Genomic DNA, 13,546 nt, shown 5'->3' with positions numbered 1-13,546 from the left:
TAAGTCCTTTGGATTCAGAATTTCCCTCTTCTCTGTCTTCTGCCTGGAAAATAGGAAGTCAGACCTTGTATTGCACATATTTCTGCTTCTAATTGGTGAAGGTAATTGTCTTTGCTTCCTCCAGCACCTCAGCTGGATAGGAGTGAGACTCATTAGGGCCAGCTCTGTGATTGGTTGCTGTCATCTTCTGTGTGTGCAATGGTACATATGACTTCCTCTTCTCCAGGAGGAGGACAGAGAAAAGGGAAGTTCTGAATCTTGAGCCAACTAAAGCTAGACACTTCTAGCACTTCTTTGGGTGGCTTCAATAGGGGCCACTCCGTGGTTTCTCACCCTTTCTCGATGACCTCCACCCTCAGTTCCTTCTGATATCTTTTGCTCCTCCACCTCCTGAGGAGCTTCTGGTGGTATTGGTGCCTTTGTGGGGGTAGCATGGCCATATTCCATGGATATGGTGGCCCAGGAGAAATCACTCATGGATCAACTGGTACAAGAGACAAAGGGGACGACCAGATTCCAGACCCTTCAGGGAGCCTCTCACATTTCTCTAAGTAGTTTCAGGATGGTGGCATGGAATAAAAATCATGATTATGTCTTAAGAATTGGTACATGTTAAATTACCTACACTTATAAAGTTTATATTGATCTTTGGTAGGCTTTTGAAACAGAAATTAAATCATGATGAATTCACTGATAAAACACATGTACCTATTTTATGGAAGAGCTGCTTCCTAAGAGTGGCTATAATTGCCACTCTGTATTAGAAGATCACATTAACTATTGTCAAACCATAAAATGCTTGTTTTAGTCATGTTTGTCTTCAGATACTCAAATCATTAGCAATCTGTTAGTTGCATTTTCATAATGTGCCTGACACAAGTTGTTTTGTGTCTGCTGCTTCTTGACTAATAGAGCGTAAGAAATGCTTTCATTCCAAACAAGGCATTCTTTCTAGGTCATGGATAAGGTCACTGATAGAAAAGCACAGAAATCAGTTGTTTTTGTATTGCTGGCTACATTTATTTTGAATCTGGTCAGTTATGTGTCTAATATAAATTGTAGAAGCACAGTGAAGAAGCTTGACTTAAATTGCAGCTTTTAAACATATTAGATCTTTCCGTTTGGTGTTTCACTATCAAATTATAATTCTGTACTATGCAGTAACTATATTTTTGCTTTTGGCACTGCAAATCTTGACAGTGATAAAACAGAACAAACTAATAAAAGCACAATATGCCTCTGAACGTGAAATTTTGTGATCAGATATGTTCCTCTTCTGTTTAATTTTCATTTCAGGGGGTTAAAAACAGTTGTGAAATAGAGCAGCGTGAACAGATGGCAGTACTGTCTTTGTACTTCTTATGTTTAATTATGATTATAATAGACACTTGCCACAGCAGTTGGAGGCAGGACTAGAGAAGTTAGTATGCTTCACTTACTCTCTTAAATTGCCAGCCCCACACATTTCAGTGGGAACAGATTTCAGAAGCAATAGTAGTTTGTTTCGCATACTTCTAAGATCTGTGAGAATGGAAGTACAGCATGGATTCTGGCCAGAGTAATTTCATAATCCTGACAATGCTTTCAGAGCTTGCATAACTTGTTTGGAAGTAAAGTCTACATGTAAGAATTCTCAGTCTTTTAATATGCTGCTAATAAAAGTGTTGATTTGAAAGAAAAGCAAGTAAAATTGCATCATCATACAGTAGTAGAATGTTAAAATCTGTATATGTTTGCTGTATGTGAATATCAACATGTGAAAACTAACATTATTTTTCTTTCTCTTCCAAGCGTGCAACACGTTCTCAGGAAGAACTACGAGATGATAAAGGGTATCAGCCAGAAAGGAATCGATTAGATGTTGTAATACGAAAGGATGTGGAATATATAGATCGGAAATCAGATAGTGATCCTTGGATGAATTCTTCTGTGGATTCTAGCACATCAAGCCAAGAGCATCTAAACCATTCTTCGAAATCCATCCCCACTGGTTCTTCTTTAACCAAAAGTGGACCTGGTCGTTGGAAAACTCCTATTGCCCCTCAACCAATATTGACAACATCCCAGTCCACCAGAACAGACCTTCCTCCCCCTCCGCCTCCCCCACCAGTGCACTATGCGGCTGACTTTGATGGACTACAAATGGATTTGCCTTTGCCACCTCCACCGCCACCTCCAAATCAGTTGGGCCCTCAGGCATCATCTCAGGTTGCTGCTGCTGCTGAGCGTAAAAAGAGAGAAGAACATCAAAGATGGTATGAAAAAGAAAAGGCACGTTTAGAGGAAGAACGAGACAGGAAACGTAGAGAGCAGGAAAGAAAGCTGGGCCAGATGCGTGCTCAGCCATTAATTCCTGCTCAGTCCCTCCTGCCTCCTGTTTCAGTTCAGCAGGTGAAACCAGAAAAACCTTCAACACTGCAGAGGTCTCAGGAAACTGTCATCCGAGAATTACAGCCCCAACAGCAACCCCGAACCATTGAACGGAGAGATCTGCAGTACATCACCATAAGCAAAGAAGAGTTATCCTCTAGTGATAGCTTGTCACCTGACCCTTGGAAGCGAGATGCAAAGGAGAAGTTGGAGAAGCAACAGCAAATGCACATTGTGGATATGCTGAGCAAAGAGATCCAAGAACTTCAGAACAAGCCAGATCGCACAGCTGAAGAGAATGATCGCCTGCGCAAGCTCATGCTTGAGTGGCAGTTCCAGAAACGATTGCAGGAGTCAAAGCAAAAAGATGAGGATGAGGATGATGAAGAAGACGATGATATTGATACTATGCTCATTATGCAGCGACTAGAAGCCGAGAGAAAGGCAAGGGTAAAATGAGAGAATCCTTTCAAAATAAAAAAATTGCACTAAAATTTCTGCATGCTATTAGCCTAAATAAAATTTAGACATCAAAACAGGATAAAGGAGGACTGGACTCTCTTAATGTCCCTGTCTTTCATGGTATATAATGAAGTTTGGCTTTATCTATTTTTCTTGTAAGTGGTGTATTATGAACTACTAACTGGAAGGCTTGAACTAGAGCTAGCTCTCTTTCCAGTACCCTTTCTCAGGACAAAGGGGGTGTGTGGGTATAAATCCAGTGTTAGTCCAAACTAAAGTGGACCCATTAAAATGAATGGTACTTATTAGTTAGAAGTAACATATATTCTTTTGATTTCAGTGGATCTGTTGTAGTTAGGGCTAGCACTGGATTTAGCCTGTAGTGTAGAAATGACAGGGAAAAATAGATACAGGTTCATTCCTGTGCATATAAACAGTGTGTGGGCATAATTGTCTTTATTTTATGTTCACATACTGACTTGTACAATACAGGCAAAAAAGGACAGTTATCGTTGATAGATTTTAAAAAGGCAAATTAAGCTTTTTATACATCTGTGCTGAAGCCTGTGCCTTTAGAAATAATTTGTTCATCTTTCAGAAAGACATAATATGATTTAGATTTTTCATTTCAGAAGAGTAGCTTTTGCTTTCAAGAAGGCATCAGTAAACTTTTTCCCAAGAAACACAATCTTAGAAACTGATTATTCACACACTTTTCTCTATTTTCAGAATCTAGACTAGTCAGTTTAAAATGAGGAATGTAGCCTTTACATCAATTAATGATTAGATGAAAGGAGAATTTTATTCCAATATTTATTTAGCAATAACTGTTTTATATATTGTGCTTCTTGTGCAGATATGAAAAGCATTTGCTTTTTGAGTCTTATTTTTAATGCATTTTCCCCTGAAAGCATTTCTTTAATTTTATTTTTATGTTGTACTTATTTTTTCCATTGCAATTTAACTGATTAAACAAAGGAATATTTAACAATTAATGGATTAATTATATCATATTGCTGCTAACTATGTTTTTGTCACACAGCTTTTAAATTACATGATCCTCAATCCCCACCTAGCCATTCAGATTTGCTATTTTGAAATCTATACCATATCCTTTCTTGGATGGCTACCTGTGTTTCATAATCAGCTAAATCCTTCTTTTTATACCAGGCCTGCTAAATTAACATTTTATACATGCTTTGCACAGTTTTAGAACTGTAAACAACCTTTCCCTTTCATAACAAAGCATTAAAAATGAGGGAATAATTTGGCTGCTTTTTTCACAATAAACCACTGATATTATGTATATTTTATTCATGCAAAAGTTAATTATCTACAGTATTTTAAGGGATGCAATTTAAAAAATAGCCTGTTTTTTTTAAAAAAAATATTTTTACTGATTTATTTAGAAGTATCCACAACTTTAACATGAGAATTTCAAACACTGTTTTTACTTTTTATACAGCTGTAGTAACAAATCAAAGAAAAGTGCTTTTGGCATAGTGCAATTCTAAATTTACCCTTATTTTCACTGTGCATCTTTCTTTTTCCTTCTCTTACTACCTGCAGCAGACTGCTATGCCAGCAATCTCTGTTCTAGATTTGGTATGTTCTTATTTCTTTCTCTTCAATTCCCTTTCCTCAATGCTTTTTTCTTTTTCTTTTTCTTTCTTTTTAAATTAATAATGGTCCAATATGCATTGGATATTTGTCTATATTTTGAAAACTTCAAGGCAGGGTGTAATGTTTCAAACTTGTAAGTAAGCACACACCTGTTGCTGAAGGTATGTTACTACTTTTTTTCTCCACCTGCCTTCTTTCTTTAAATGTTGTGTTCTGTTTGCATCTTTGAATTGTTTGCAGCTGTGATCTATCTTTAGTTAAATATAAAACATATATTTGACAATGTGAAAAAATATCATAGTAATATTGAAAGATACATGGGTGAAACAAATCCTCTTCATTGCAGTTTTCCTGCCCTATGAACCATATCAGTGTAGTTGAAACATTCCAGTATCCACCTTAAGTATTTACCTTCTAATCTTATGGTGGGTTTTCATGCTTTGGCATTCACATCTGTTGCCTAGAAACCATTGGTTTCAACTATGCATTTATTGATATGCTAACTTCTAGGTTACAGTGTTGGAACTCATTTATAGGTATTAGAAATGCCTTTACAAAATGATTCCTTCCTTACGTAGTCAGATTGCTGCATTCCACTGATACAGCAGTACAACATAATACCAAGGTATTAATATAAGAATAGGCAGAGCAGTGCTTTTACATAATCTGTGATATATGATCTAGCTATTATGAGATGGGAAAGGGGTTCATTATGCTCTGATCATTTCTCCTTTCCTTTAACCTTTTAAAAATATTTGTGTTTGTCATCTGCCATAGACCTTAAAGCAGTCTGTGATTTGGTTGATTCATTTCAGATCCTGAGCATTTTCCCCCTCAAACCAGTGACTTGGACATAAAATCAAGTATCTAGCCACCTGCATAACTGTCTTCTTCAAATCAGTAGATGTTAAACATGTTAAACTTTAGCTGAATCATGATTGCTTGAAATATATGAGAAGAATGTGCAGTTAAAAAGCTGTCTGCCCCTACCTAAGAGGGGGTTAAATTTTATTTATTGACCGAGGATCTTTTTTTAAGAACACCACTTTGTACAATATGTTTGCATTAATGATTCAAGCTCTTTTGAGCAGTGTGGGACAAGGTCCAGTAGTTCTCCTTTATTCTTTTTCTCACAGGTTTCTAAAATAGATATATGTAGTTTTCAAGGTACACTTTATTACATCATTTTATTTCTGCAATCTTTTCTGATACTGCACAAAGATCCAGATGTAGAAATTGGTCCTTCTTAAAACTGGATATATAATTGCTGTTTAAGGGTTGCATTTTTATTTTTATTTTTATTTTTTTTTTTGCTTCAAGATGGCCTTAAAAAGTTCACTAAAAAGCATTGTGTGCCATTTATTTAAGGAGAATGGTAATTGCTAGTGCTTTAGTAGACTAAACAGATGCCTGCTACCAGGACAAGACCATTTCTAGGACCATATGATTTTACCTAGTGAGAATCCCCCTAATTAGGAATTTTCATCTCTTCCTCCAAGAATAGGTTCAAAACATGTAGTTTGGCCTATTACAGCCATGAGATGCAACATGAAGCAAGTACAAAGTACTTGTATTATCTTAGCAGATGTCTATAGTCAGTTTAATGCTATGAATACAGTACCTGAAACATGCACGAGGAGGGGCTAGATAGGTCTCCTTTATGTACTTATTTGCTGTACCCAATATAATTACAGTACTAGATGTTTCCCTTCTCCTTCCCCCCAGTGTAACAAGAAAATTAGCAGCTATTTAAAGATAGTTAAGGTGTTGAAACTTTTATTGGCATCCCATGTACCTTGGAGCTTTTATGTTGGGATTTTTTTTTTTTTCTAAAATCAGATTCTTTATTTTATCCGAAAGAAAATTGTTTTGACTTTATTTGTGGGGGGAAATTGAAGACAGCTCTTTGTTAGCTACAGGATGAAGAGCGCAGGCGGCAGCAGCAGTTGGAAGAGATGCGTAAACGGGAGGCAGAAGACAGAGCCAGACAAGAAGAGGAGCGCTGGCGCCAAGAGGAGGAGCGAACAAGGAGAGAGGCTGAGCAAAAGGTTATGGTTCTCTAAATGAAACAAAGTTTTTGTATGCTTTACCCCAACTATATTGACTTGTAGCAATTTAATTTCATGAACAAGGGATGGAAATCACAATGGTAATGTTATGTTACTGTTGATGAGATATTGCTTCAGTGGGCAGAAATAAGCAGTGCCTGTTTGTGGGCTTGAATGAACAGTTCTAGAAGTAAGGGAAAACTTGAAATGCAATATGAAATATTAAAAGAGAACCTAAAGAAGAAGTAAAAGAATGAGAGTATTATGATGATAAGAAAGTCAAGCATAAAAATCAGCCATGTATTGTAATCAAGGTGACCTTATAGAACTGTTGCAGATAATTCTAACCAGAGTTTAGGAAGTAGATCATAGATAATTGTTTCTACATCATTTCCCTCCTTTCTTGTATGTCAATTTAAAGTCTCCCCCTCCATATGTATGGCCGTGTATTATATAAGGCCATTCTAATCATTGTTAGGAACATTCTTAAAATTAAAATGGTCTGTTTGAACTGTTACTAATCATTCCATAAGAGGAAGTGCAGGTGTAGTATTGTCTCTGATAAGCCACAGGAGTATTTGCTTAGTAGTCCACATCTTTTCTCTCATGCAGAAATTCCTGCTGTCCACTTGAGCAATGATTTGAGTGCTGCATGTAGCAGCAAATGAACATGGTTAACAGTGATGGCTGTCTCCTATAATAGCTAGTGGGGAAAAAAGCATAACAGCCAATGCAGGGTAGAGCCAGAAGTGACAGGCAGTACTGGAACAAAAGTGGGTATTTATACATACAGGCATTCACATAGACAGACAGACACAAACAGGCAGGCATATATTCAGTTACTCTCTGCCAATACTATCTTTTCTACAGCTATGACTGGCAGTGAGCTGCATTTAATTCCAATGAAGAGAGACTTGAAAATATCCTCCTTGTGGTGGTTGTAAAACATTATATACCTAAGACGTAGATTGGCTTAAAGTACTCTGAGGTGGGCAGTTGCCCTACTTCTCCTAAATGGTTAGCCTCCATTTGCAGTAAGATGTACAGCTGACCCACAGGTATTGGCTTCATTGGGTTCATTTGTTGTTTTAGATTAAATAACACCAAATAGGATTGCAAAAATTGAGGAACACAATTAATCTAACAAGAAAACCAATATTCAGTCATTTAAATTGAAATTTGTAGCTTGAAATACCTTGGCAATACTATACAAGAAGCTTTATGGAGCTCTTGGTAAAAGAGGAATGGCCTTATTTCAGAGGTGTGGTATACTTTCAAAACAAAGAGAGAGACCTTTAAAGGGGATTAGTAAATTTTGACAAATTAGTTGTATTCTTTTAAGTGCCTGGTAGAATTCCATATTGTGGTTAGTCTTGATTGTTCTCTTTTTCATTTTCTTTTTAATTTTCATTTCTTCATTGTGGTCTTTATGACCCACACAATTGGGTTCTGTGCCTGCATGAACACTCCATGAATCCTTCCAGAGCTTACAGCCTCTAAAATTCTTTCCTTGTTTTTATTGCACATGTTCCACCCATTTCCTCAGTCCCTTTTTGTCTGCCGCAGCAACAATACCTTTGTTTCACTCCAGAACTCAAAAAGTGAAACTATTTTATTTTATTTGTAAATAGCATCTAAAACTTAGTCTTTTTTCCTTCTTTTCTTGCAGTTTTTCTGTATCAAAAAAAGTTCTGGGCCTAGTACCCTTCAATATTTTTATTAATGACTTGGATGAAGCGGTGCTGGAAATGCATATCAAATTTGTGGATGGCACAAAATTGGGTGGAGTACTGTAGCTAATATTTTAGAAGACAGGAACAAAATTCAAAAAGATGTTGATAGGCTTGAGCACAGTATTGCACCTAGGGGGAAAATTCATATGGACGGTTACAAGATGGGGGATATATGGCTCCATAATATTACAAGTGAGAAGAATCTTGGAGGTGCTGTAAATTAAAAGCTGAATATGAGCCAACAGTGCAATGTGGCTTCAAAAAAGGCAAATTGGACTTTAGGATGTATTTGCAGAAATATAGTCTCCAAATCCTGTGAGGTATTAGTTCCCCTTTATTCAGCACTGATTAGACCTAATCTAGAGTCTTGTGTCCAGTTCTGGATACTGCACTTTAAGAAAGATTTCAACAAAGTGGAGCAAGTTCAGAGGAGGACAACAAGGATGAACTGGAAACAAAGCCCTATGAGGAAGGATTGAGGGGATATGTGATAGCACTTTTCAAATGCTTGTAAGGTAGTCATACAGAGGAGGGGCAAGATCTGTTCTCAATCATCCCAGAGTGCAGGAAAAAACTTCTAAACTGTTAGATCAGTATGACAATGGAACCAATTACCTCAGGAGGTGGTGAGCGCGCCAACACTGGAGGCATTCAAGAGAAAATTGGACAGCCATCTGTCAAATCTGCTTTGATCTGGATTATTGCATTGAGCAGGGGGTTGTGTTCAAAGGCCTTATAAACCCTTTCCAACTCAGTTATTATTCTATGAAATATATGGCTTCATCTACAGCTTCTATGATAGGGGTCAATATTCAGAACATTTGCAAGGGCAATGACATGCTCCCAACCTCTTACTTTTGTTAAGCATTATAGACTCAATGCACAGGCTCTAAGAGATGCTTCTTTTGGCAGAACAATTTTATCTTTAGTTCTGGAATGACAAGCCACCTGCAGTAAGTCAGCTTGGTAGTCACCCAGTTGTGTGAATAGTAGAGACTATGATGAAGGACAGATTACTCATCTGTAACTGGTTCTTCTTCAGCGTGGTCTCTGTGAATGCACACAAAAGGGGTTAAATCAGCACCAGTGTTGGTCCTCTCGGAATGTTCTCAAGCTTAAGAGAAAAGAAAGTTTAAGATTGCCTATACTGCGCATGCTCCGCCCGCCACTGCCTCAGTTCCATTTCTCCACTAAGTGGTTTGGAACCTCTCATTCGAGCTCCTTTTTTTCGCTATTTTTCTCGCTAAAAATAACTGGATTTTCAACTCAGAGCTGCAAGCACTGTAAGGCGTTCACCAAGGCAGCTCTAAAGGCCAGAAAACAGAGGCTGAAATATCATTTGTGGGTCCTTACCCTGTCATCTAAGCCTGCCTCTATGGAGCTTCCCTCAACTTCGGGCACCCCCCGTCCTGAGGGTGCATCCTCTCCCCTCTTACCTGTTGATAAACCTGTGGATAAACCTAAGAAGACGGCTGCTTCTAAAAAGGCTACGGTCCAGAAGTCCGCTTTGGCGCCGAAATCTGGAAAACAGCCAAAGAACAAATCCACTGCTAAGGGCAAGGAGAGCTTTAAACAGTTGCCACCATTGTCTGTTTCTGTTCCCTCTCCAATTTTGGAAGATTCCTTGAGGGACAGAGATTCACTGTCAGAGGTATCTCAATCTCTACCTCCTCGACAGACTGAGCCAATTCTGCCTGCAGGCGTTTCCTCTCCGACGCCGAGCCAGCTCATGAGTGCTACTGCAGGATTGACTTCTGCTCCCCACAGCCCCGCTTCTACGGGGAGAGCATCTTTGGCTCGTTCTGTTTCATCTGTTGCTTCGAGGTCAAAATCTCCACCTCGTAAGCCTAACAAGGACAAGAGACGCTCAAAGGATCAACATCGATCTCCGCGTCGAGAGGTGGTTGTGCACCATCGCCACTCTTGACGTTGACAAGACACTTATTCCAGTGAAGATTCTGAAGACTCTAAGTCCCGTCGTAAGAGACGTCAACGTCGTAGGGACTATTCAACCTTGGAGTCATCTACCTCAACGGATCGGCATCGACGCTGAAAAAGAGTCAAGTACATATATGTTTCTTCTTCCTCTTTGACCCCGATGCCCCCAAAGAAACATCAGCGTCGAAAGACCTTCGGTGTCGAAGCGCCTCCACCCAATGTACCCTCCATTCCACAGCCTCTGGTACCTTTCCCTGTACCCTCGACATCGACTGCACAATCTCCACAGCAAACAACATTGTCTACACTCGATGTCGAGCGCAGACCACCGAAACAACCTCATTTAGATGTCTCAGAGGATGATGCTTCCTTTTCATCACAGCCTTCTGATTCTGAAGAAGAGATACCTCAACAACCTTCTAAGGGAGACTTAGGTGAAGTGGTTGAATCTGACACAGCAGATCCACACACTTCTTCCCCATCAGAGGATTTTTCTTATACACAAATGCTTTCAAGGCTAGCTAAGACACTAAAGCTGGATGTTGACCAACCTGCTCCTCCTACGGAGGACCTCATTTTTTGGGACATCAATCAAGAACGCTCTCCTCCTCCCAGTCTATCTTTTTTGCCTGCCCTATTGGAAATTATAAAAGAAATGTGGGATCAGCCTTCTACGACTCCCCCAATTTCTAGACGCACTGAAAACCTTTACAGAGTACATGGCTCTGATACTACGTTTCTACTGAAGCATCCTATTCCTAATTCGTTAATTGTGGAGACCAGTTGCACGAGACCTACGGGAAAGTTGCATGTCACCCCTACAAACAAAGAAGGAAAGAAGCTGGAAGTATTGGGCAGAAAGATCTATTCCCTCATATGCTTCCTCCTGAGAGTCACAAATTATCAGACAGCCTTAGGGGCTTACCAGAAACAACTGTGGCTATGAATTTTACCTGGTCTCAAGATGCTACCTGAGGACGTTCGACAGGGCTTCCTGAATACTTATGAGGAAGCCCAGACGGTGTCTAAGCATCAACAGCTGTCTACTCAACATGCTGTCAAGGCAGCCTCCAGAGTGTTGGTATCTGTGGTTTTCCCTTCGAAGGCATGCTTGGTTGAGGGCTGCTAACATTCTTAAAGATGTTAAGGCTAAGGTGGAGAACTTACCTTTTGATGCCTTGGGCCTTTTCAACGAGAAGACAGATGGCCATCTAGAAGAGCTGCATAAGGCAAAGAAGATTGCTAAGTCTTATTACATCCAACCACAGTCCAGATATAACAAGTATCAATGGAAAAAACCTTACGGTCAATATTACCAGCCTTCCCAGCAGTACAGGCAATATAAGACTGCTTCCCAGCAAGCAGCTTCTACTGCCACTTCTTCTACTTCTACTTCTCGTCCACAACAGACACAGCGGCAGCAATCATATAAACCTCCTGCCAAGAAGTCTAAACGGTATCTTTGACTTCACCGCTATGATTCCCGATTCCCACCCTACCACAAGGTTACAACCCTATCTTCAAAACTGGTGCAGCATTACAAAAGATTCCTGGGTTTTGAACATCGTTCAGTCGGGCTACCTTCTGGAATTTATAGAATATCCTCCTCTAGGGCAGGTAGAGTTTACATCCTACGATCCTGCTCTAGAAGAAGAAGTTCTATCTTTACTTCAGAAAAGGGCCATTCAAAGAGTTCCCAGAAGGGACATAGCAAACGGTTTTTACTCAAGATATTTCGCTGTTTCCAAAAAAGACAGAGGCATAAGAGCGAATCTAGACTTAAGGACACGGAACACTTACCTTTGTCCATGCCGCTTCCGCCTGGTGACGCTAGAATCCATAATCCACCTGCTAAACAAGAACAATTGGTTTGTAGTGATAGATTTGAAGGACGCCTATTTTCACGTCACCATTCTCCCCAATCACCGCAAGTTCCTCAGGTTCATCTTTCAGGACAAAGTTTACCAGTTTCTGGCCCTTCCATTTGGGCTCTCAACAGCCCAAGAACGTTCACAAAATGTATGGCTCCAGTTGCAGCGTACCTGCGTCTCAACGGAGTCCAGGTGTACCCTTATATAGACAATTGGCTAGTGGTATCTCCCTCCAGACGTCGGGCCCTGAAAGACACAAAGTTCATACTAGATGTTCTAAACAATCTAGGACTCACAGTAAATCGCAAGAAATCACGGCTTGTGCCTTCACAGGTTGTAGACTATATCGGTGCTACAATAGACACTACCAAGGCTCGCATTTCTCCCAACGGAATGGATATGGAAAATACAGAAAGCCATCAAGAAATTTCATCCAAGAGCACGTGTGCCAGCAAGGCGTGCACAACATCTCCTAGGCCTGATGGCATCCACAACGCCGGGTCTGGCTCATGCCCGTCTCAAACTCAGATCCCTTCAGAGCTGGTTCCTGTCCTTGTTCAGTCCTCTCACAGACCCTCAAGAGAAGCGTCTCACAGTAACCACAGAATTGGCACATCAGCTCCGATGGTGGAATTTTGCACCTCATCTACAAGTAGGTTGACCGTTTCAACCTCTTCCGCTAACTGTACAGGTTAACCACCGATGTGAGTCCCATAGGATGGGGCGCACATTGCGGACACCATCACATCCATGCCCTGTGGTCAGCTCAAGAGCAAATTCTCCACATCAATCATTTGGAAATCATAGCCGTCATAAAAGCGTTCAAATCCTTCCTTCCTCTAATACAAGGTCGTGGTGTGCAAGTAGTGACAGACAACACCACGACCATGTATTATATAAACAAACAAGGAGGAACTCACTCGAAGTCGCTTCTTTACCTAGCAGTGCACCTCTGGGAATGGTGTTACCAGCAGCACATCTGCCCAGTGGCGGTTCATGTATCCACAGGGGACAATGCGTTGGCAGACAAACTCAGTCGCCTCACGATCCAAACACACAAGTGGGAGTTGGACAACAAGACATTCAAGGATTTGTGCTGTCGCTGGGGTACACCAGCAGTGGACATCTTTTCCAACCAATACAACAGGAAATGCCTGTTGTATGCCTCAAGAGCGGGCCTGGGGCAGGAATTTCTAGGAGATGCGTTTATGATACCATGGACTTTCACTCTCATGTATCTATTTCCTCTACTACCTTTGATTCAAAGGACTCTAGTGAAACTTCATCAGGAGTCCGGGGAGGCTATTCTCATTGCACCCTTTTGGCCTCGACGGCCATGGTTTCCGGCGTTGATGCAGATGGCCTTGGAATACCTGAGACTCCCTTGCTCTCCCGGTCTGCTAACACAGGACAGGGGCAAGATATTCCACCCAGAATTGGAAATTTTGTATTTGACTGCGTGGAGAGTATCCCAGAAACAAAGGAAGTTTTGGATAAGTCT

The 13,546-nt window shown here is 40.3% G+C and overlaps 1 protein-coding gene across 36 annotated transcripts in view; it reads left to right on the top strand.

Annotated features, from left to right (window-relative positions):
- AFDN (afadin, adherens junction formation factor) overlaps positions 1-13,546 on the top strand; it is a 150,489-nt gene that overhangs the window by 124,946 nt on the left and 11,997 nt on the right. For 10 of the 36 annotated variants that reach the window (XM_072994143.2, XM_020808364.3, XM_072994122.2 and 7 more), the window contains 2 exons: positions 1,792-2,820; positions 6,369-6,503. In XM_072994143.2, the coding sequence (XP_072850244.2) occupies positions 1,792-2,820; positions 6,369-6,503 (1,164 nt within the window). Of the gene's footprint in view, positions 1-1,791; positions 2,821-4,401; positions 4,438-6,368; positions 7,656-13,546 lie in introns of those variants that run through there. The other 26 variants (XM_078383179.1, XM_020808268.3, XM_020808338.3 and 23 more) reach the window with 8 other exon arrangements.

This window comes from Pogona vitticeps, chromosome 1, assembly GCF_051106095.1.
Source record: "Pogona vitticeps strain Pit_001003342236 chromosome 1, PviZW2.1, whole genome shotgun sequence".
NCBI classification, from domain to species: domain Eukaryota; kingdom Metazoa; phylum Chordata; class Lepidosauria; order Squamata; family Agamidae; genus Pogona; species Pogona vitticeps.
The sequence above is the reverse complement of the archived record's forward strand: the minus strand, read 5'-3'. Positions and strand labels throughout refer to the sequence as shown.